We start from the raw sequence: 22,921 nt of genomic DNA, 5'->3' as shown, positions 1-22,921 counted from the left end.
TATGGCACTCCTTGGTGCTGATAACACCATACATATATACATATGTTAGAGCAAATGCACTTAGATGTTTTGAAGTGCTTTTCCAGGTGTTATTGGAAAGGGTGCCAATAGATGTTAAAATGGCACCCCTCAGTGATGAGAATGGAGCAGTGTAAACAATGGGATGTGTTGTTTGGGAGTCAGTCCCATTGCTGGGTAACGGACAAAGTGATACCTGAAGCGTCAATAGGGCAAAGTTTGTTACCAGGAGAAAAACAGGCAAAGAGGCCAGTGTCAGATGGAAAATGACACAGACTGGAGCTAGGGACGTTTGTCCCCTCGGACAGGACCGTCTCCCCTTCTATGCCCCCTTTCCCTCCGATGTTGAGGAGCTTAAGGGGGTGGAGGGGGAGCAGCAGGTGGACCAGGGACTTCATCCTCAGCAGAGCCCCCTGGTTGATGAGGCTGGGCTGCCATAGCTGCCACCAGGTCCTGGATTCCACGATGGATGGTCACCTGGGTCTCCTGAATATCCCTATGGATTAGGGCCATCCACCGCCTCATCCAGAGTTCCTGGCGGCGCTGCTGGTGGAGCATAGGCTGCATGGCAGCCATCATGGCGTCAACGAGCCCCGGTTGTGCCGCAGGTTGCTCACCCAGTCGCCATCCTTCCTCCTGTGGTGGTCCCCCAATTGCTGCAGCAGCAGCAGTGGCAGCAGCACGACCTACAAGAAAAATCAAATCTAAGTATATATATTGGAATGTGCATAACCCACAACAAACGAGCGGATCTCTCTCCGATATGCCCACCTTGAGGTGGGCAATATCGCACTGATCCGATTGTGGGCCCTAGGGACCAACGATCGGATCATAACGAATAGGAACGCAGGACCGCATCAACGAACAGATGCCTTCGTGATCCGACGGGATTTTAGTCCCATCCAATCGAGATCTGGCCGACTTATGGCCAGATCTCGATCGGGGAAGCCCGTCAGGGGCCCCCATACACGGGCCAATAAGCTGTCGGTCTGTCGGCAGCTTTTATTGGCCCGTGTTTGGCCACATTTAGATTGGAGGTGGTGTTTTCTTTTGGGCGGGCTGGCATAAACAAAACATTAGAGTGAAAATTTCACACCAGTCTGTAGCTTGGAAAACAAGTTTTTTTTTTTTTTTTTTGACAAAAAAAAAGTTTGAAAGGACATGTAAACCCTCCCTCCCAGTGAGGAGGAGCTTCAGATACCTGCCACTGGTTTTTAAAAGGTTAACAGTAAAGTCTGCAGTATCCCCTTAATCACTTAGAATTCCTTCTCCTCTTCTAACTCACTCTGGCCCTCCCTCAGGAATTCCCTTTGGCTGTTGGCTAATGAGCATGCTCAGTTCTTCTCAGCTCAGATTACTAAACACACCCTCCAGTCTAACAGCCACTGAGCAGACATCATTACTGGTTCCCATAGAAACTCTGCTCTAGCTGTCTGATCCTATTTTATTCTCCTAACCACCTCTCCTGAGCTCAGCTTAACCAATACATGGCATCTTTGGTGACACACAGACAAATAAAGTAAGGGGTTATTAGTTATAAAATTACTCTTACGTCTGGGGGGCACCACAGGTATCACATCTGGTGACTGGGCGCGGCTTTCAGCTCGGTGTTCTGTAATGTGAGATAGGACATTAGTAATGCTGTAAACAAGTCGAGGAAGCAACTACATTGGCCACAACATTGAACATGTCTGTACCTTGAGCTTCCGGGGCTCTATCACGATCTTCAGCCTCACCCTCTTCCTGGGGTTGCTGAGCGGCGTCGTCCTGGTCCTGGTCACTGCCCGAGTCAGGCCGCGATGTTTGCGGCGGTACTGCAATTGTGAATAAAGAAAACAAAAAAAGTATTAAAAAAACAAAATCATATGGAATTGCAAGAGACCTCCCACATGCTACAAATCTATTTTATTTCTCATTCCAAATACTAACTCCAATGGAATGGTACAGCAAGTGAGATGGAATGGTTAAAACTTAAAGGAACAGTAACATCAAAAAATAAGTGTTTTAAAGTAATGAAAATAGTGTTGCCCTGCACTGGTAAAACTGCTGTGTTTGCTTCAGAAACACTACTATTGTTTATATAAATAAGCTGCTGTGTAGCAATGGGGGCAGCCATTCAAATGAGAAAAGGCTCAGGTTATACAGCAGATAAACTCTGTAGAACATAATGGAGTTATCTATTATCCACTATTTAACCTGTGCCATATAGACTTTTTTCAATTCCTGTTCCACAGCAGCTTGTTTATATGAACTATAGTAGTGTTTCTGAAGCAAACACACCAGTATTACCCGTGCAGGGCAACAGTACATGACATTTTCATTACTTTAAAACACTTATATTTTTAGGTGTTACTGTTCCTTTAAATACATTTGCAATGGTGCGAGCAGAAGAGAATGTAATATATGACAATACTTGTGATTTTAAAGTTATTTAGGTTTTTAATCAGCAGATCTAAACTTTGCAGTCTCAGCAATCTGGTTGCTAGGGTCCAAATTAGCATAGCAACCATGCATTCATCTGAAGAAGAGACTGGAATATAATTAGTGGATGGTCTAATTAGTAATATGAGTAATAAAAACTCACAATAACATCACATGTGTAGTCTTACAGAGCATTTCTAGACCCACATTTTAAAGCTGGAAAGAGTCCTTTAATTTTAAAAATAAATAATGAAGGACAACTGAAAAGTTGCTTAGACTTGGCCATTCTAGAACATACTTAAAAGTTAACTTAAAGGTGAACCACCCCTTTAATGCAGTTTCTAAACATTTGTACTATAGTGGGGAAATGGTTAATAAAGAAATGGCTGCCATTTTGTCTATGTTACAGCTGCACTTAATAACTAGTAATGAACAAACAGCAAAGTTGTAAAGAAAAGCACAAGAAACTCCTCTAATGCAAAACAGGAGCAATATTTTAGCAAAGAAGTGAAATACTAAAGGGGAAATTAGACATTTATCTAAATGATGTGAATGTGGAAAAAAGGAGTCAGATGTTTGTTTCTATAAAATTCAACTTACTTCTCCAGTCTGTGTCCACTCCTTCACTGCCCTCTTTGCTCAAAATGTCCAGAAGCCGGCGCTCGTAGGGCTTCAGTCTGAGTGGAGGGACTCGCCCTCCGCCGGTCTTCTGGGCTTTAGCTCTCCTGGTAACCAGCTTTGCCCTTAGCCAACGCTTCAGGTCACTGAAGCGCTTGTACACTGTGGGGCGATCCCTGTGTAAAGCGCCCACAGTGTTCACCTTGTCCGTTACCTGCTGCCAGTGGTGTTGACATCTGGCAGCACTGATACGATGGGACCGACTCCCAAACAGCACATCCCATTGCGCTAACACCTCATCCACCAGTGCTCCATTCTCATCACTGGTAAACCTTCGGGCCATTTTGTTGGTGGGGCCCTCCTCTCCTCCGTCATCATCACCCTCCTCCTCCTCCTCCTGTCTCCTCTCTGAGGCAGTTGGTCGTGCCTCCATCTCCTCCTCGCTGCTGGGCAGCCTCTGTGTCCTCCTCCTGGGGGAGCCTCTCCGAGCCCTGGGTGGGGTGCGTGACACGCTGCGTGCCCCAGATGGCGGGCGAGACACGCAGCGTGCCCTGGGGGACTCCCTGCGTTGGCTGGGGGACACCCTCCCTACACTATGCTCCTGCCCCCCTGCCCTACTCTCCTCCCTCCCTCTACGGGACCCCCCTGCCCTACTCTCCTCCCCTCTACGGGACCCCCCTGCCCTACGCTCCTCCCTCCCTCTACGGGACCCCCCTGCCCTACTCTCCTCCCCTCTACGGGACCCCCCTGCCCTACGCTCCCCCTCTCTACGGGACCCCCCTGCCCTACTCTCACCCCCACTACGGGACCCCCCTGCCCTACTCTCCTCCCCTCTACGGGACCCCCCTGCCCTACGCTCCTCCCTCCCTCTACGGGACCCCCCTGCCCTACTCTCACCCCCACTACGGGACCCCCCACCTGACCCACTCTCTTCCTCCTCCTCCTCCTCCCCCCAGGAACCCCTCCCAGTGACTCCCCAGCCTGTGCCCCCCTCTCTCCCCCTCCTGCGACGACTAAGATCCCACATAGTGTGGGATCCAGCCGCCGTTGGCACTTCCCCAGGGCTGGAGAGACGTTCCCCCTCCTCCTCCTCCTCCTCAAGCCTCCTCCTACCAGCCATTTTCAAAAAAAAAAGCAACCTGCCTCAGACACCTCCTCCACCTGTGCAGTCTAAATAGCAAGTGCGCAATTGGGCCGAAAATGCACCTAAAATGGCCTCTAGAGGGCTTCCTGTTTGAAAAAAATGGCAAAAAGGAAGTGGGGCATAAAAACTTCGAATCGATCGATTCGAATACAAGTGGGGCAAGGGTCACTTCGATCTTACTTCGATCTTATTCGACAGTACGCTACGACCGAATACTTCGAATCGAAGGCACTATTCCTGCGATCGCAGGATAAATCGTTCGATCGTACGATTTTACTCTGATCGGAAATAGCACAAAAACCCTTCGACTTCGATATTCGAAGTCGAAGGATTTCAATTCCTAGTCGAATATCGAAGGTTAATTAACCCTCGATATTCGACCCTTGATGAATCGGCCCCTAAGTTACATGTTGTAGACATCAAACTTCCACAAAATACTGTGCCTACAAAATCATCTACTGCTGACATTGTGAAAAGTCAACAAACCCAATGCAAGGCTTATACTGACAGAAAACATGGTGCCAGAGAAGTACACTTTCAGCCTGGATCTTTAGTCAGAATTAAGAAACCAGGAATACTGAAACAAGGACAATCTAAATTTACTACACCACTTGAACTGAGATGCCAGCGAGGACCATACACAAATAAACTGATGTATGATGGACGCATATGGAATGCAAGTTGTCTTGCTCCTGTTAGATATGACTTTGGAGAAGCTCCATTTGATGAAGCACATTTTCTTACTCCTGATGTCAACTGCAATAGACCTGAAGAAAGTGAACCTATAAGGTGTACTGAGAGAATCAGAAAACTACATGCATGGACCAAGGACTTTGTGACATGAAGAATGTATAATATTGTTTTAAAATGCATACTGTTTAATTGTTGCTGTTTATTATAGTTGTCCAAATGCTTTCCTACTATAGGGGGAATATGTGGTGTTTATACTTATACTAATTCTGTGCATACTTTCTATACAGCTTGTGGTGTTAGAGTTGCTTATTGTTGTGTAATGGCTGCATGAGCCTGTTAATAAAGCACTGTTATACTCTACTCATCCTCAGCTACCAAAACATAACTCTATATTTCTAAATAAATATTCTAAATAAATAGACTCTGAAGACCCGGGGGATATAGGTATTATTCTGTTATTTCCTTGGTACGCAACACAATAAATGGAGAAAAGAAGGTAGGGACATATGTGAAGGTAAATAGTGGAGTTGATGAAATATGGACGAACAAAGCACATAGGTTTAAAAAACAATAAAAGTCAAGGGTAATTGCTACTTTATTTATGACAAACAGCCAATTAAAGCTAACGTTTTATCAAGACAAAATGTGCAATTTATCACACTGACATTGTGCTAATCATATGTTTGCTTTAGGGAAGGTAGCCTCCAAGACTTTACTTCACGCAGCAGTTGCAAAACCAACTTGGTTGTTGCCCAGATCATAGACAGAGTAGTACTCCCTAAGGAAGACATCACCCAGGATCCACAGAGGTTGACCATTCTGGGAGGGAAGGTAGGTGGGCATGATACCAATGGTACAATACCCACTGCTTTGCTACAAACAAAAGAAACAGGGAAAACAATTAAAACCCAGCAAAATGTAAATGTTAGCAAACTTTCAATTATTTTCAATTTGTAAAAATTATATTAAAGAATCATAAAAATAAGCATAATTATCAACAGAAATGGATATTATTTGTCTTTTTGTTGTGCAAAAAGTAAACATTAGTGTCACTGTTAGAGATGTGGACATCACTACATGCATTGCAGTTTGACAAAATCTGGAAAATGGCTTTTAAAATCCTGATATAGCAATTGATAAACAATATAAAATATATTGTTTTTATCAATATATTCCAAAGGGCCCATAGCAATGGACTCTTCACTATTAAAAAATCCCTGTTAAAATATAATGTAAAAAAATAAAATGTCAAAATAAATGTAAAATGGTGTGTTATGGGCAGCAGCATTGTTTACATTATCACAAGTGCCGATTGTAGTTTTGTAGTTGCCATACTGCATTATTTTAATAGAATTATTTTTATTTAACCAAGGTCTACATTATAGAGGCAGAGGGAACTTAGGGAAACAATGCATGGCTAAGAGTCTGGTGTAGGCAAGAGGCCTTGGTAATTTTAGAGGATTGGGCCAATTTTTGTATTCACTATAGGCTTTTTGTCTGGGATGGGCTGCACCTCTTGATCATGTTGCAACTGTGTCGTGGGAAAGGATGGTTAGAGGGTTGGGATTTTGAACTAGATATGGGGTAGCAGTGTCTAATTCTGTCGAATGTGAGTTAGATGAGGTTCTGGCATAGTTGAGGAAAATGGGTGGAGAGGTGGAGATAGTGATATAATGCATGACAGGGAGGGCCAAAAGTTGCATCTACACAATATAAAAACTGGAACCAGGATTAAATTTATATTTACTAATGCATGAAGGTTGGCTGATAACAAAAAGAAAAACACGAGTTCATACAGTACACCAGTAAAGTTCATACACCTTTTCTGGAAAATGGCCTACTGAAAGTTATATTTTAGTTAAACACTAAACTAAAGTCAGAGGGGATAGATGCTTCCTTTATGTCCAATAAATAGTACAAGTTTTGCAGAGCAGCAGTTAAGAAGGCAAAAACAGAAAATAACGAACTGATCATTTTCAAAATGTGACTGTCAATGGTGCAGTTTCTTCTTGGAGTAGGGTTATAGTGGTGATTTTTACTGGGTTCACTTTTATTTAATTAGTTGAAATACTTGGGGGAGGGCATTGTATCTGTGTTTGACGATGAGACAAAGCTATGCAGTACAATTAAATCCACTAGGATGTTTTATCGTTGCATGAAAATCTGGATGAACTAACAATCTGTGTATTTATATATTTATTTTACTTATTTTTTATTAGAATGCTTGTCCTGCCAGTCCATACATGTTTACACTGTAAAATTAGACTGTGCCCAGTAGCACTATATAAATAAAGTTATATACAGACATTGCCATTAAAACACTGCAAATTACCTGAAGAACATATGCAGATGGTGGCAGAGGGAAAGAGACCCCACTGATGGTGAAGCTGATTGTTGGAAGATTCTGGATGTTGCTACAACTTACTACATACTGAAAGGAGAAAATAAAAGACACTTGAGTTCAATTTAATTTTGAAGCTATTTCTGTCAGAGTTGAGGGAGTGACTCACTCTTAATATGAATAATTCTATATTTTACCTGTCCATTCTGATCTTGCTGAGCTCCAATAGATTGAATGAGAGAAGAGAAAACACTCTGTGGAGCAGTCAACAGAGAGGTTCCAGTGTCAACGATAGCTTGACATCCTTGGCTGCACCAGCCTGTAGCTTGTCCATTTATAGAGAACCTGAAAAAAGTTTGGTCAAGATTATTTATGTTAAATTAGGTTTTTTGTTGTTGTTTTTTTTACAGAGGCCGAGATGAAGATAATAGACTGTGCTGCCTTATAGACTAGTTACCCTTGGATTCCAATTTGCCAGTATGTTTCTGATGTCACTGGGGTCCAGTAGATTTGTCCTGTATAGTAATTTTGATCAACACCACCAAAGGCCACTTCACCACCATTTTGAGAGCTTTGTCTGAAAAATAAATTAGCTTTAGAATATAAGCCTACTACTGCCATTTAAAATATACACAAAATAATATTTATTTTTTTCATTATTACATATTACTTATAATACCCAAGTAAGCATTGATTCCTTATTAAATATTACATATAATACCAATGTAAGCATTGATGTGGCATACATATATATGGTTTACCTCAGCTTTATTAAATAATTAAGGGATACTGATTAATGCTTACCCACTCAAGTAAAACCCAAAGATAGGTTGGTTTAGAAGATTTTGCTGCATCATTCCCTGCATCACTGTGGTGGCTCCTCCAACAGCAATTGATGGGTAAGCCAGACCCAAAATGCCATCAAACTGTGCATATACAAAGTTGGTTCCAGGCTCAGTTTCACTCAAGCCAAACTCTTGCTGGGATATTGCAACATTTTGGATCTGCAAAGGAGTAACCACCATTTCAGCAATGAGGCAAATAAATTAAATGTTCCAATTTATGACTATTCGATTTATAGTTGTACTCAACTAATTTCCACATCACCAGATCACCAAATCTACTGTATTCATATATTTATTTAATAAAATCATATCATCACTTACTGTCACTGTATCGTATCCCAGGATTCCTGTCAAGCTGCCAGTTCCGTATTGCAAGGAGAATTGCTGTTGGTTTGAAGAGTAGGTGGAGGACTGACTAGGGTTAAACAGTGGATGGTTGGCTAAAATGAAAAAAATAGTTATTAATATATATTTTACAGGTATGGGATCCTTTATCCAGTCTCCAAAACATGCTAACCAGAAAACTCTGAATTAAAGGAAGGTGATCTACCCAATTTAATCCAATAATTAAATTTTTTTAAATGATTTGCTTTTTCTCTGTAGAATTAAAACAGTAGATTGTATTTGATCCTGACTAAGCTGCATGAATCCATGTTGGTATAACAATTATATTGGTATAGTTCATGTTAGCAGTGTTAAGGTATGGTGATTCAAATTATATATCCCTTTTCTGGAACTCCCAAGCATTCTGGGTAATAGGTCCTATACCTGCACTTATGTGGAAGGCCAGTTAGGTATTGTCTGTTGCTGCATTGTTTTTATTTTATGTTGCTACTTAATGGAACAAAAATATAATGGAAAAGTTACTTACTGCATGCCTGGCTTTGACAGTAAGTAGAAGCAACCCACAGATTAGAAGATCCAGTGTCAAATAAAACCAGGAAATTCTGAGGTGGGGTTCCAATGCTGATCTCTCCATAGTAAGACATCTAAAGATTAAAATAAATAAATGTACTTATTTTTACAACATCATTTAAATTGTCTTCTTTCATTTTCATCTATGCAATTGCAAAACGGAACAAAATGATGAGGGTCTATTTGCCCTAAAAAAAGATAAATAAATAAAAAGTTTAAAGAAATACACAAAGTTGAGTTCTCTCATTGCTACTCACGTCCATGTAGTTTGATAAGGGTTCATAAGCAGTAGCATATTGGTTGTAATACTTTGTGGCTGGATCCACTAGTGGTGCTTTGATTCCATTTTCTCTCATTACTTCTCTCATAGACTTAAACTTCTTCAGGGGGACTCTTAAGTAAAACCATTACACTTGTGAGTTAATGGATTATATACAGTGCCCTAACAAATTCAGATAAGATTCACTTCAACAGATTAAATGTGATCAATAATCAATAGTATACATTTATAATGTGAAATTTAACATAATAAAACCAGTAGTTTCTACCATAAAAAGGAATAATGTGTTATGAATACATATTTAACAATTTGAGATGTTGATATGTGTTCAGAATATGGTAAAGTCACAAATGTTAATTTTCAAAGTAGACGCAAAATGCTTAGAAAAACAGAAACAACATGTCAACATTTTGAGTTCCAGAGTTTCCTGCTAAAACAACTACTACTATACAGTTATTTGACACTTCAGTTATAATGTACTACAATGACATTTCCATTATTATGGCAATATATTTTCACTTCTTTCTTTTCACTTTTCATATTTTCACTTCTTTCGCTGGAAACATTATAAATGGGCAATCAAGCATCAAGGTTTTTATCTTTCCAACTATGTGTGTTGAAGTGGTAATCCTTTATACTAAGATTTATAAATAGGTCCCTAAGTCTGGGAATGTGCTTTATAAACTCAATGATGTTTCATTTGTTAGCATTTCAATGGGCTAAATTAAGTATTTCTTATAGTGGTAGTTTTGACAGATGCACAGAATAACATCATGAAAAAACATGAAAGCTACTTGTACCCATAATGTAGCTAAAATTATGATATGAACACTGAGTATAAAAATATAAGGAGTCACAGTAGTGTTAATTCTCCCTGTAGATCTCTTTCAGAAGACGAATGTAGGTGAATGAAAAGATGTGGAATTGAGGATTCTTGACATTCTTAATAATTCTTGCTCATCCTCAACCCAAAAGAACATCCGTGAAATCAATTGGAACTCTGGTGCAAGCCAGGCCTGATCCACTATCTCTAGTGGTCAATAGCACTGTCAGGAACAGCATTTGCCTGGTCTATATTTACGATTATTTCTATAAATGTTGCTAATTGTTTTCCTAGATTTTTTAGCCTTAGTTGCACTTAATTTTCCATCAAAATATACAAAAAAATCACAATTAATAATTGTAATGGCATTTTGTTGCCCTAGCACTTTCCATCTTACAAAAACCATCAGGATTTACCCACAGTATTATTTTCTTTTACTATGCAAAAAAATATATTTTTGGATTACCTTTACATGTTACATTTAAGCTCTTATCTATAAATATACATGTATACTCATTATAGTTTTCATTTTTTGATGATTATATTCAAATTTTCTAATGGTGCATGGCTGTTGCTCTCCTAGCTAATAACAAATTTAATGCTTTATGGGTATGATTAACCCAGAATTATTCAATTTCCACTTTTATATATGTATCCTGCAGTTTTAAGGACCAGTAGTATATACTCACCGGATGATCCCCTCTGAGAGCTGGAGACATACAAGTGCTAGTATGAGGAACTTCATCGTGATCAAGTAGTTCCACAAATGAACAGAATACCTTATATACCCATGGAGGTGCTAGAGTTTTTTTAGGCAAAAAAGTTAATCCTTCTGTCAATGTCATTTGGAAAACCTTATCTCAATTTGCTTTTAAACTATTGCTTTAATTTTGCTGTAATGCCAGCAAAATGTTCAGCTTTTATTTAAACAACTTTTATATCTCTTCATATTTGTGGAAATAAAAACAGTAAGATCTGATTATAAGTGTTAATGTTCACTTTGTGACTTTGTAAATGAATCAAAGGTGATCACCTAAAAACAGTTTTTTGCATAATGAAACAAAATATAATACTAAGCTACTTTCCAATCATGCAATAACACTTTTCAGTTATTAGAATGTTCGTTGTAAATGCAATTGCTACTGAAAGCAGTACAGGTATAGGACCTGTTATCCAGAATTCTCAGGACCTGGTGTTTTAATGATAACAGATCTTTCCATAATTTGGATCTTCATACCTTAAGTGTACCAGAAAATCATGTAATCATTAAACAAACCCAATGAACTGGTTTTGTTTCCAATAAGGATTAATTATATTTTAGTAAGGGTCGTACTGTTTTATAATTACAGAGAAAAAGGAAATAACTTTTACAAATTTGGATTATTTGGATAAAATGGGAGAGCTTTCTGGATAATATCTGTATTTGTTTATACCTAAGACTCCATAGTCTACTGCTTTAGAGCAATGCTATTTAGGGAGTATTTTTAAGAAAAAGATGTATATCCCCCCGTGCAGTGGCATAACAGGCAAGGGGGCCGGGGAAGAGGAGGGACTTAACCACAGGGCCTGCTTCCGCATTGAAATCCCCCTCCCAGCATACGGCAGGTGAGGAGGAGTTGCTGACAGGTGATTGTAGCAGTGTCTATGCTCGCTGAGCCTTTTCAAAATTTTTCTGGTTGGGGGGCCCAGTGCACTCTTGTTATGCCCCTGCCTAGGGAAAGCAAATACGGACTGCAATACAAAAATGCTCTAATGGAACATAACCTCCTATGTTAGTGTTTATAAAGAATATAGTTATACAAACTAATTTAATAAATGAGAAACTAAACATTGACACATTACAATCAAAAAGTTGGGGAAACTGACTCATGGTGAATAATGGCACCCTACTAATACTAGCTCTCCTAGGGATACATGTATTTTTCAACAAAAAATATGTGAACTAAATTATTTTTTAATACATTTTTTGTTTGTTTGGGGGGTTTTTTGGAATGCCAAATAGATTTTTTTTCTGTTTAGCTGTTCTTGTTGGAAATTTGCTATGAATTATTTATACAGGTATATAGACAACGTGACTATTAATTTGCTGTAACAAAAATGACTTCCTGGTACATGATGATATGTCACCCTCCCTACACCAAAAATACTGTTACATGAGCTATATAGAATAAACCTCCTTACTGTGAAACTACACTTCAGCATTTGCAATTTATAGTACAAAAGAGGAGGGTTGTGGGTGCACTCCTAAGGCCATATAAAAACATATTTAAATACAATAATCCCCTGTCTAAAAAAAGAAAAACCAGGGGTTTTTGTTACAAAGTTATGATCACAAAATTGGTAAGCCGCCATTCCACGTCAAGGTAAACCCCATACGGCGGTCCCTAACTTGTTTACCTGTGATCTGGGCAGTCTCCCCTTCAAAAGCGCGCATATGCAGGTGGCGGGGGAGGATCTAGTCCACAGATTGAAACCAAGGTTTTATATTTTGATCACAGGTAAACAGGTTAGGGACCGCTGTATGGGGTTTACCTTGATGTGGTATGATGGCTTACCAATTTTATGATCAAAACTTTGTAACAAAAAACCCTGTTTTTCTTTTTTTAGACAGGGGATTATTGTATTTAAATATGTTTCTATATGACCTTAGGAGTGCACCCACAATTGCATTTGCAATTTATAGTCAAATACTTCCAGCCAAGAATAGGCCTTCAGAGGTATATGAGCTCCTGAGTGTGGGTTTAGAGAACTTGAATTTTGCAATGTTTATGCTCATATATTTGGCAAAAGAAAATGCATTGTTTTCTAGTCTACTTTCGCCATTCTGCTCTGTGTTCTACAGTTGTGTTCAGAATAATAGCAGTGTGTTTAAAAAAGTGAATAAAGTTCAAAATCCTTACAATAGCTTTTATTTCCATACAAGCAAATGTATTGGGAACACTGCACAAATCAAAACATGAAGAAAAATGTATCAAATTGGTGTTATTCCTTTACAGTAAGTGAAGAAAAGATAATATTAGGCTCTTCTTTGCAAACTCAAACATTCACTGTATAAATTGAAACATGCTTCAAGATTTTGCTTTCCTTTGAATCACTGAACTAATATTTAGTTGTATAACCACTCTTTCTGAGAACTGCTGCACATCTGTGTTGCATGGAGTCAACCAACTTTTGGTACGTTCCGCATTTCTTGGTTTTACCTCACTTTTTCTATTGGATTATGGTCTGGGGATTGGGCTGGTCACTCCATAACTTCATTCTTGTTGGTCTGGAACCAAGATGTTGCTTGTTTACTGATGTGTTTGGGGTTGTTGTCTTGTTAAAACAACCATTTCAAGGATATTTCCTCTTCGGCATAAGGCAACATGGCCTCTCAAGTATTTTGCTGTACTGAAACTGATCCATGATCACCATACTTCACTGTCTTCACAGTGTACTGTGGCTTGAATTCAGGGGTTGTCTGACAAAAAGAACAATCTTACTTTCATCAGTCCACAAAATGTTGGGCATTTCTCTTTAGACCAGTCAATGTGTTCTTTGGCAAATTGTAACCTCTTCAGCACGTCTTTTTTTCAACAATGGAACTTTGCAGGGACTTCTTGCGGATAGCTTGGCTTTGCATAGGTATCTTCTAATTGTAACAGTACTAACAGGTAACTTTAGACCTTCTTTGATCTTCCTGGAGCTGATCATTGACTGAGTCTTTGCCATTTTGGTTATTATTCTAGCCAATTGAATGGTAGTTTACCATTTTCTTCCAGGTCTTTCAGGTTTTGGTTGCCATTTTAAAGCATTTGAGATCATTTTAGCTGAGAAGCCTTGTAGAATTATTATTTCTACCAAAAACAGTAATTGATCAAGTTAGCAATGTAGGACTGCTATTATGCTGAACACTGTAAATGTTAACCCACAGGATTTATTCAAACGAATAAGGTGATATAATCTTGGAGAAACTCTCAAAAGTCATAACAGAACAGTCATTATAACCTTGCAGTCATTTTGTCCTTGGATTCAATTTTAATAGATCAGTATATGTGTTGGGTTTTCTGCATATGGTAGTTTAGGTGCTCACAGTTACAAAAACATACATGTGAGGTTAATGTTTTTTGAGATCTTTAACTTTAACTCTACAGATCTCCGGCAGGAATTTAAACTGGTCACACTTACCCTTGCAAGTGCATGTCACACACATGCATTTAATCATTAAGTACATGATAAAGTCAAAAGATGTGATGTGTGTTATCACACAGTACAGTATGTTAAAGCAAGATATGATAGGAAAAAGGCATTTGAACAAGACACCGACCTTGATTAACATTTATTTGACTATGCCATGGGTTCCTATCAGTTACATAGCTTTCTCTTGGCTTGGCAAACAGTTCAGTATCAAGCTATCTATACTAATAAAGCCAAATAAAAAAAACACTTTTATGATATGTTGAAATATTTGTAAGGCTACTTACTGTCTTGTAATAGTCACCTTGTAAAAAATACAGTACAGGTATGGGATCTTTTATCTGGAAATCCGTTATCCAGAAAGCTCCTAATTACGGAAAGGCCATCTCCCATAGACTCCATCTTATCCAAATAATCCAAATTTTTAAAAACGACTTTCTTTTTCTTTGTAACTATAAAACAGCACCTTGTACTTGATCCAAACTAAGGTATAATTAATCTTTATTTGAAGCAAAACCAGACTATCAGGTTTATTTAATGTTTAAATGATTTTCTACTAGACTTAAGGTATGAAGATCTAAATTACAGAAAGATCCATTATCTGGAAAACAGGTCCTATACTTGTATATGGTTTTTCATTTGGCAAGATCTGAATTGTTAGCCATGAAAATTCATAAGAACCATTTACTTTCTTGCCATCAGGACCTACCTTCTTGTATTGCCTGCCTGTTAACCCTACTTGTGCCAATGTTGGCTAACAATATGCATATTTGTTATGAAATTATTAAATGTTTTCAGATAATTCATATTATGTTTTCTTTTTCTCTCCTAAAGCCTGATGTGACTGATGTGCAGTAAAGTGCAATGGAAAGATATATTCAGTAACTATACTTTCTAAAACATATGGTTTTGTATATTTATCTTACTGTTGCTAATGCATAGAGCATACTCATCAAAGCATGAAATCAGAACTCACTGTTCATCATAGAGATTTTTAGGTATATATTTATCATAGCATAAAAATAGATGAAATGATTTCCACCCTTTGATAAAATGTCCCCACAAGACTGGGCAAATTTGCAGACGGATAGTAACTTATAGCAAGCATCATATACTATTGTATCTTTGTGCTTTTACATTAAATTTTTGAAATTTTGTTTATGAACTTCTCCAATATTGATCAATGAATAATAATAAACACGTTGTAAAATGAGTAACTTCTAGCAACCAGTTAGCTAGAGGTAAAAGGAAAGCAAAAAACAAGCCTAAATGAGTTGTGTTTTCAGGGATCAAAATGTAAGTCATGAGCAATAGGCATGCATTATATTTACATTTTTAGTCTCTCTTTTTTCTATACCTTGTAAATATGTGGTGATCAATTTACTCCTGTATTTGGAAACAAATTATATTTCTAAAATTGTATATGTGGCAAAAAGTTGGTGAATGATACTTACAGTATTTGATACTATTTTGTGATAATTCCAGTTTAATGGAATAAATAAAATATAAAAGCATATGCAGTATGTTTATTCCTGGTGGGGTGTTTTAAAAGACCTTTTCTATACTCCTGTTGGTTTTAAATCTTTACAGTTTAGGAATAGCTGTAATATTAAACATGCAGTCTTTAGAATTGGCAAACTCCAGAGGTTATTATAGTAAAGTTACATAGTTAAGTTGAGTTGAAAAAAGATCAAACTCAATCAAGTTCAACGTTTTACTCCATGCTGCTATAACCTTTTCCATGTTGATTTTAGCGTGCCTGATGCTTTTTTGCATGCTACAGTATATTGGCTTCCTTATAAGCCTTAAAAGCACATATTTTCTTAACTTTCTTAACTTCAACACCAACACTTCTGTCAAACTACAAAGGTGTTGCTTTGCTACGACGTCCCTTGCTTACAAAGGAATATACTGGCATGTATATTTATTAAGTAGCATTTTAAAGACATCCCATTTTTCTTCTGTGTTTAACCCTGTGGAAAGTATTTCCCAGTTAATATGTTGCAGAGATGCCCTTATACTGTTAAGGTTTGCACAGCTAGGGGCAGATTTATCAAGGGTCGAAGTGAATTCGAGTGAATTTTGGAAGTAAAAAAAATTTGAAATTCGAAGTAATTTTTTGGATACTTTGACCATCAAATAGGATACTACGACTTCGATTCGAAGTAAAATAGTTTGAATATTCGACCATTCGATATTTGAAGTACTGTCTCTTTAAAAAAAACTTTGACTTCAATACTTCGCTAAATTAAACCTGCCGAAGTGCCATGTTAGCCTAGCCTTCTAGAGCAGTTTTCTAAGTTTTTAGAAGTCGAATAAAAATCGTTTGATTGATCGATTAAATCCTTCGAATCGTTCGATTCAAAGGATTTAATCGTTCGATCTAACGATTTCAATTCGACTGCAGGATAACCAAATTCGCTGAAAAAAACTTCGACTTCGATATTCAAAGTCGAAGTATTTAAATTCGATGGTCGAATTCCGAAGTATTTTTGACTTCAAAATTCGACCCTTGATAAATCTGCCCCTTAGAGTTTGATAAATCTGCCCCTTAGAGTTTGGTGTTTTCATTACTCCCGTATAGAGTTGTTTCTTCAACATAATCTCAAAGGAGACCATGTCATGATCACTATTCCCTAAATGCTCACCCACACAAATGTAAGAGATGAGATCAGTATATTAGTTATTACCAGGTCCAAAAGAGAATAATTTTTAGTAGGTTCTTAAACGAGCTAAAAATAAAAATTAAGCATATTTTCTGACTTGGCAACCTCATTTCCCCAGTCAATGTCTGGATAATTGAAGTCACCAATAATAACTTGATCTAGTTATGAAGCAGCTTCCATTCGAGGTGGTCTGTAGCATACACCAATGATAATTTAATTTGTATCATTTTGCCAAGTTGAAATCTCAACCCAAAGGGATTCCACGTCCTCCCTAGTGCCATTCATGGCTGTTTCTATATAGCAGGGATCCCCAACCTTTTGAACCTGTGAGCAACATTCAGCACTAAAAGAAGTTGGGGAGCAACACAAGCATGAAAAAAGTTTTTTGGGTGCCAAATAAGTGCTGTGATTGGCTATTTGGTAGCCCCTATGTGGATTATCAACCTACATTGAGGCTCTGTTTAACAATGCACCTGGTTTTTATACAACCAAAACTTGTCTCCAAGCCTGGAATTAAAAAATAAGCACCTGCTTTGAGGCCACTGGGAGCAACATCCAAGGAGTTGGAGAGCAACATGTTGCTCACGAGCTACTGGTTGGGGATCACTGCTATATAGCATGGCTTTAATTCAGGTTTTACATAAAGACAAACTTCTCCACCCTTTTTAAACTCTCTGTCCCTCCTAAACAGGGTGTTCATCCCACCAGGTCTCAGTGATACCAATTATATCATAGTTTTTAGTGTATGTATTAACTCTAGCTCTCCCATTTTACCTGACAAAATCCGTGCATTTGCCAGCATACAGTGGAGGTTGCTACTTTTCCCTGATATTTACATAATTTAATGAAGAATTACATTTAAAGTTACGATTAGTCTGTTTTTCTTGCAACAGAGCGGTCTCCCTAGCTGGTAAACTGTATGCCCCCCTCACTCCTCCCCCTTACTAATCCCACTGCCCAGTCTACCATAGCTTTCCCATAATACTCTGGCTCACCCCCCCCCCCCCTCTTACCTAGTTTAAACACTCCTCCAACCTCTTAGCCAATCTTTCATATAGCACAGAGGACCCCCTTCCATTGAGGTGCAATCAGTCACAATTATATATATTGTACCCCAGAAATGAATTATAGATAAAGTGCACTGCAATGGAATTGATTCAATTAAATTACAATTAAAAACCTTTGGATGAATCCACCCATAATAAATCGCGTAAAAATTGTGGCAATATTGTATGATAAGTGATTATGGTAACTGCGTCCAAGATTGGACAACAATTAATTAATAAAGTGCTTTGCAGTGCTTATTGAATAATTCATTATAACTAAGGTAATTGATTATAAATTAATTAGAGTAACCGCATTGATTAGGATAAATATTAAAAAACAATACTCAGGTTCTTGAAATGAAATCGGAAAGTGGAAAAGGAGAGAGGTGGAGTTGTCCTAAATCTACTACCTAATTCGTTTCTAATCCCTGGGACACCACAAACACAAAGAAGGCAGAGCAACCGGGACTGTGGTCTCAATTGTAAATCTAAGACCTAAACTGTCAAGAGCTATAACGGCCTATAAAAACACAAATCCACGGCCTCCTGTTAGTTCAGTATTGCAAGAAAGGAGAAAAAGTGAACCGAGTACTGAATTAATTATCCACCACCCCTTCCATTCCCATTAAACCCGAATTTTTAAAAACATTGCGCCTTGACAAACCCAGTATAGCGAAACGCGCGTCAGCATTTTGAATCTAGTTGATTTCAATCTTTTTAAAGCTTTTTAAAAATTCGGGTTAAATGGGAATGGAAGGGGTGGTGGATAATTAATTCGGTACTCGGTTCACTTTTTCTCCTCACTTTGGGGTGCTCCGCCAATGAGGCGAGTTGAGGCTGTCCCCTCAGACGGCAGCACCCCACTAGGTACCAGGGGCAGCAAAAATGCTGCTCCTGGTACTTTAAGAGCGAATTTCCGGGGGAGGGGGGGCAGCAGCAACTGCTGCTGCCTCAGGTGGCGGAGGGGCCAGGATCGCCCCTCATGCAATACTGAACTTACAGGAGGCCGTGGATTTAAAACGAATTAGGTAGTAGATTTGGGACAACTCCACCTCTCTCCTTTTCCACTTTCCGATTTCATTTCAAGAACCTGAGTATTGTTTTTTAATATTGATCCTAATCAATGCGGTTACTCTAATTAATTTATAATCAATTACCTGAGTTATAATGAATTATTCAATAAGCACTGCAAAGCACTTTATTAATTAATTGTTGTCCAATCTTGGACGCAGTTACCATAATCACTTATCATACAATATTGCCACAATTTTTAATCGATTTATTGTGGGTAGATTCATCCAAAGGTTTTTAATTGTAATTTAATTGAATCAATTCCATTGCAGTGCACTTTATCTATAATTCATTTCTATTCCTTATATTCTTATTTATTATATAATGAATTCGTAGCATGGCACTTTAGTTAATAACAATCCAATGGGATTGGTCTAATGACAATCACAGGGTTTGCACTGCAATATATGCAATTTTCAAACTAACAGGTATTGAAACAATTTATATAAGTAACAGCTAAAGTAAGATTGTGAGCGGGGTACTTTTTCTCTTTGTTTTTGCTGCATTAATAAGTACTGACTTAGGTCAAACCTCTGCTACAATCGTGGGATAAAATATTGTGACATAAGTAAAGGGATCGTCCGAGTGTTTTGATTTGTAATCAATTATTTCTATGACTATTTTGTATGTTGTTTATTCGTGTAAAGACTGCGATGAAGCTTTTTTTAAAAGCATTTTATTTTTTATAGACTAGCTAGACTCTAAGGACTGGGAGGACTTCACTAATTCATACTTATCCTCTGTAATCGGTAGTAACGGTACCCTGATACAAGACCGCACAATGGATAGGACATAATTCACACCAGCAAGGTTACATTCCATGGGCCTTATTTCCAACAATTAATGCTTTAAATGTGGAGTCAGCCCAGGCATATTCATACCTTAGACCAGCCAAATGTGCGAACACCAGAAGTATCTTGGGACTGGTGGAGAATATTGTGCCTGACGGTCACCAGCGCTCTCTTATGAGACTCTTGTATTTCTATGCTAGGAAAACAATTACGCTCTCGTGGAAACTGCCCAATTCACCTACCTTAAAAAGATGGAAATCACTGATAAACAAGGCTCTCCCCTCTATCGGTTAACATACATGAGCAGAAGCTGCCCGGATAAATTTTATAAAGTCTGGGGCCCATGGGCTAATACTTTGGACAAAGCTACAGCACAGCACAATAGGTAAACCAACAGTAAATGTAGAAATTATTCCAAGGTCTAACCTCCCCTTCCTCCCCCACTTGTATTGTGTTTTGTTTCAATAAAATAAAATAAAAAGTTTGATCATTTACAAAACTACAGCTCCGCCAGGCAAATGCATAAAAGATGAACCTGTTGCATGTACTAATAAGAGATGTTTTATTGAACTCGGGTGTATGTATAATGATGGTCAAACAAAATAAATAAAACCTTTTTTTTAAAAAAAAAAAAAAAAGAAAAGAGGGAGGCCTTGTTCCCCTTGCACAAATAAATGGTACCAGGCAACAAAGTCACACACCCACATCATGGCTGTAAATACATGACAAATGTTTTTTTTTCCTGTGACAGTAGCAATGTGGTTTACTTTATTAAATGCCCATATGGTCTGGTGTATGTGGGCCAAACCCCTAAAAAATCTGATTACATGAGCATAAATCATTAATACTGAATTATAAACCACCTACTGCATCAGCAAGTGGCAATGAAAAAAGGAGCACAAGTAAGATGGCAAATGTTAGAAAAAGTGGTGGCAAAACAATCCCAGGATAAGAAAAGATTGTTGCTATTGGATTTGGCTTTTACAGTACAGGTATAGGATCCCTTATCCGGAAACCCGATATCCAGAAAGCTCTGAATTACGGAACGGTCTCCCATAGACTCCATTTTATCCAAATAATCCAAATTTTTAAAAATGATTTCCTTTTTCTCTGTAATAATAAAACAGTAGCTTGTACTTGATCCCAACTAAGATATAATTAATCCTTATTGGAAGCAAAACCAGCCTATTGGGTTTATTTAATGTTTAAATTAATTTAAGTAGACTTAAGGTATGAAGACCCAAATTACGGAAAGATCCGTTATCCGGAAAACCCCAGGTCCCGAGCATTCTGGATAACAGGTCCCATACCTGTACAAGCATCCAAAGTGGCTTAATAAACACTTCAATTTGTCCTGTATTTTGTAACTGTCAGCCCACTTTGAATTAATTGTCCCGTTTAATGTAGCTTCCAAGTAGCTTGTCTTATATAAATTGTTTTGCTCCTTGTGAATGCTGTGGCATTAGGACCACCATCAGAAATTGCAGGGCCCCATACGTCAAAATTTCCTGGACCCCCTGGGCTGCACCCACCGCAAGCCCCACCTACAGGTCCGCCCTCCCCACCCCACAGGTCTGCCCCCCACCACACAGTAAAAAAAACAAAAAAAATATTGGTGGCTAGAGTTCCCACATGTTAATAAAAACATATTGGTGGTCAGGGCTCCCCATTAAAAAACATTTGTGGCCAGGGCCCCCCTCCATTAAACAATATTGGTGGCTAGGACCCAACATGAGAAAAAAAATTGGTGGCCAGGGCCCCTTAAAGGTCTATGCCTTCCCAAAGTCAGCAGCTCTCAGAAAGATGGGGGGCCCGACTAATCAAGTGTGGCCGGGCCCCCCTTACCCTCGGGCCCCCTACAACTCTCCCCCCTGATGGCTGCCCTGTGTGGCATTAACTAGTATCCAATAAGGACAAGTATTACATTCCATTTACAGAAGCACCGGAGCTGGGGTGGCCAAGGGTGCCAATGCAGATATCTAGTTAGCTTCAAATGCACAGTTGGTTATTTTAAGGTATTCTAACAAAATCCCTACATTTACTGAGATGCCTTTCCATTCCTTTAAAGCTAATGTTTTAACATAGTACATTAGGTTCAAAAAAGACACACGTCCATCAAGTTCAACTTTTTAAATCTATATATAACCTGCCTGCTAGTTGATTCAAAGAAAGGCAAAAAAAAAACCCCTCCTAATGCCAATAAGTCAAATTTAAAATTCTAGATAAAAAAGGGGAGTTAGCTGGGAAAAAAAGCTGCATGAAGACTGGCATTGGGCTCTGACACAGCATTTTACACAACATTTCATAACGCTGAAGATACCCATAACTTCTTGCACCCCACTTATTGTAGCCCCAACAACATTCCCAAAACTGAAATGCCTCCAAGCTGATATGCACACCAAGGGGCAGATTTATCAAGGGTCTAATTTCTAAGTAAAAAATACTTCGAATATCGAAGTATTTTTCACCGAATTAGGCCATCGAAGTAAAATCGTTCAAGTCGAACGATTTTAGCGTACAATCGAACGATTTTACTTCGATTTGTGAAGACTTAGAAAATGGTTGTAGAAGGTCCCCATAGGCTAACATAGCACTTCGGCAGGTTTAATTTGGCGAAATATTGAAGTCGAAGTTTTTTTAAAGAGACAGTACTTCGATTATCTAATGGTCAAATATTCGAACGATTTTTACTTTGAATCAAAGTCGAAGTAAATTTGAAGTCGTCGTATCCTATTCGATGGTCGAAGTTTCCAAAAAATTACTTCAACTATCGAATTTTTTTACTTTGAAAATTCCCTCGAATTCACTTTGACCCTTGATAAATCTGACCCCAAGTGAGCCTGTATTCACAGGGCAATCAGTTATTAAATTACAAGTATACAGCAGCTTTGTCTACTCAATACTTTAAACCTTGTGCTTTATTTGCCCCTATTACAATTGATCTTTTTTGAGAAATATGAAATGCATTAGCAAAACTATACAAAAATCACTGCACAATGCAATTAGATCATTTTGGCAAAATTAGTGACCTTTGCATCTTTTACTCAATGTAAATAATTCACTAGTGGCCGTC

General features: G+C 38.4%; 2 protein-coding genes across 2 annotated transcripts; both read right to left on the bottom strand.

The window, feature by feature from the left end:
- Positions 1–372: 372 nt before the first annotated feature.
- LOC121400774 (myb-related transcription factor, partner of profilin-like) lies at positions 373–3,691 on the bottom strand. Its single transcript, XM_041584725.1, has 4 exons — positions 3,040–3,691; positions 1,716–1,832; positions 1,571–1,630; positions 373–674 (listed from the first exon to the last, which is right to left on the bottom strand). The coding sequence occupies exons 1-4, from the start codon at positions 3,488–3,490 to the stop codon at positions 373–375; spliced, it is 930 nt and encodes a 309-aa protein (XP_041440659.1). The 5' UTR covers positions 3,491–3,691.
- Positions 3,692–5,474: 1,783 nt separating this feature from the next.
- On the bottom strand, positions 5,475–10,843 carry XB964428.S (provisional ortholog of progastricsin S homeolog). The gene is given in 9 exon segments (NM_001085567.1): positions 5,475–5,767; positions 7,227–7,325; positions 7,433–7,580; positions 7,693–7,812; positions 8,040–8,239; positions 8,402–8,520; positions 8,952–9,069; positions 9,253–9,388; positions 10,788–10,843. Coding segments are annotated over 9 exon segments (1,152 nt in total). The 3' UTR covers positions 5,475–5,611.
- Between the last annotated feature and the right edge of the window lie 12,078 nt (positions 10,844–22,921).

Source organism: Xenopus laevis, chromosome 2S (assembly GCF_017654675.1).
Source record: "Xenopus laevis strain J_2021 chromosome 2S, Xenopus_laevis_v10.1, whole genome shotgun sequence".
NCBI lineage: Eukaryota > Metazoa > Chordata > Amphibia > Anura > Pipidae > Xenopus > Xenopus laevis.
This window is presented reverse-complemented; position numbering and strand designations above follow the sequence as displayed.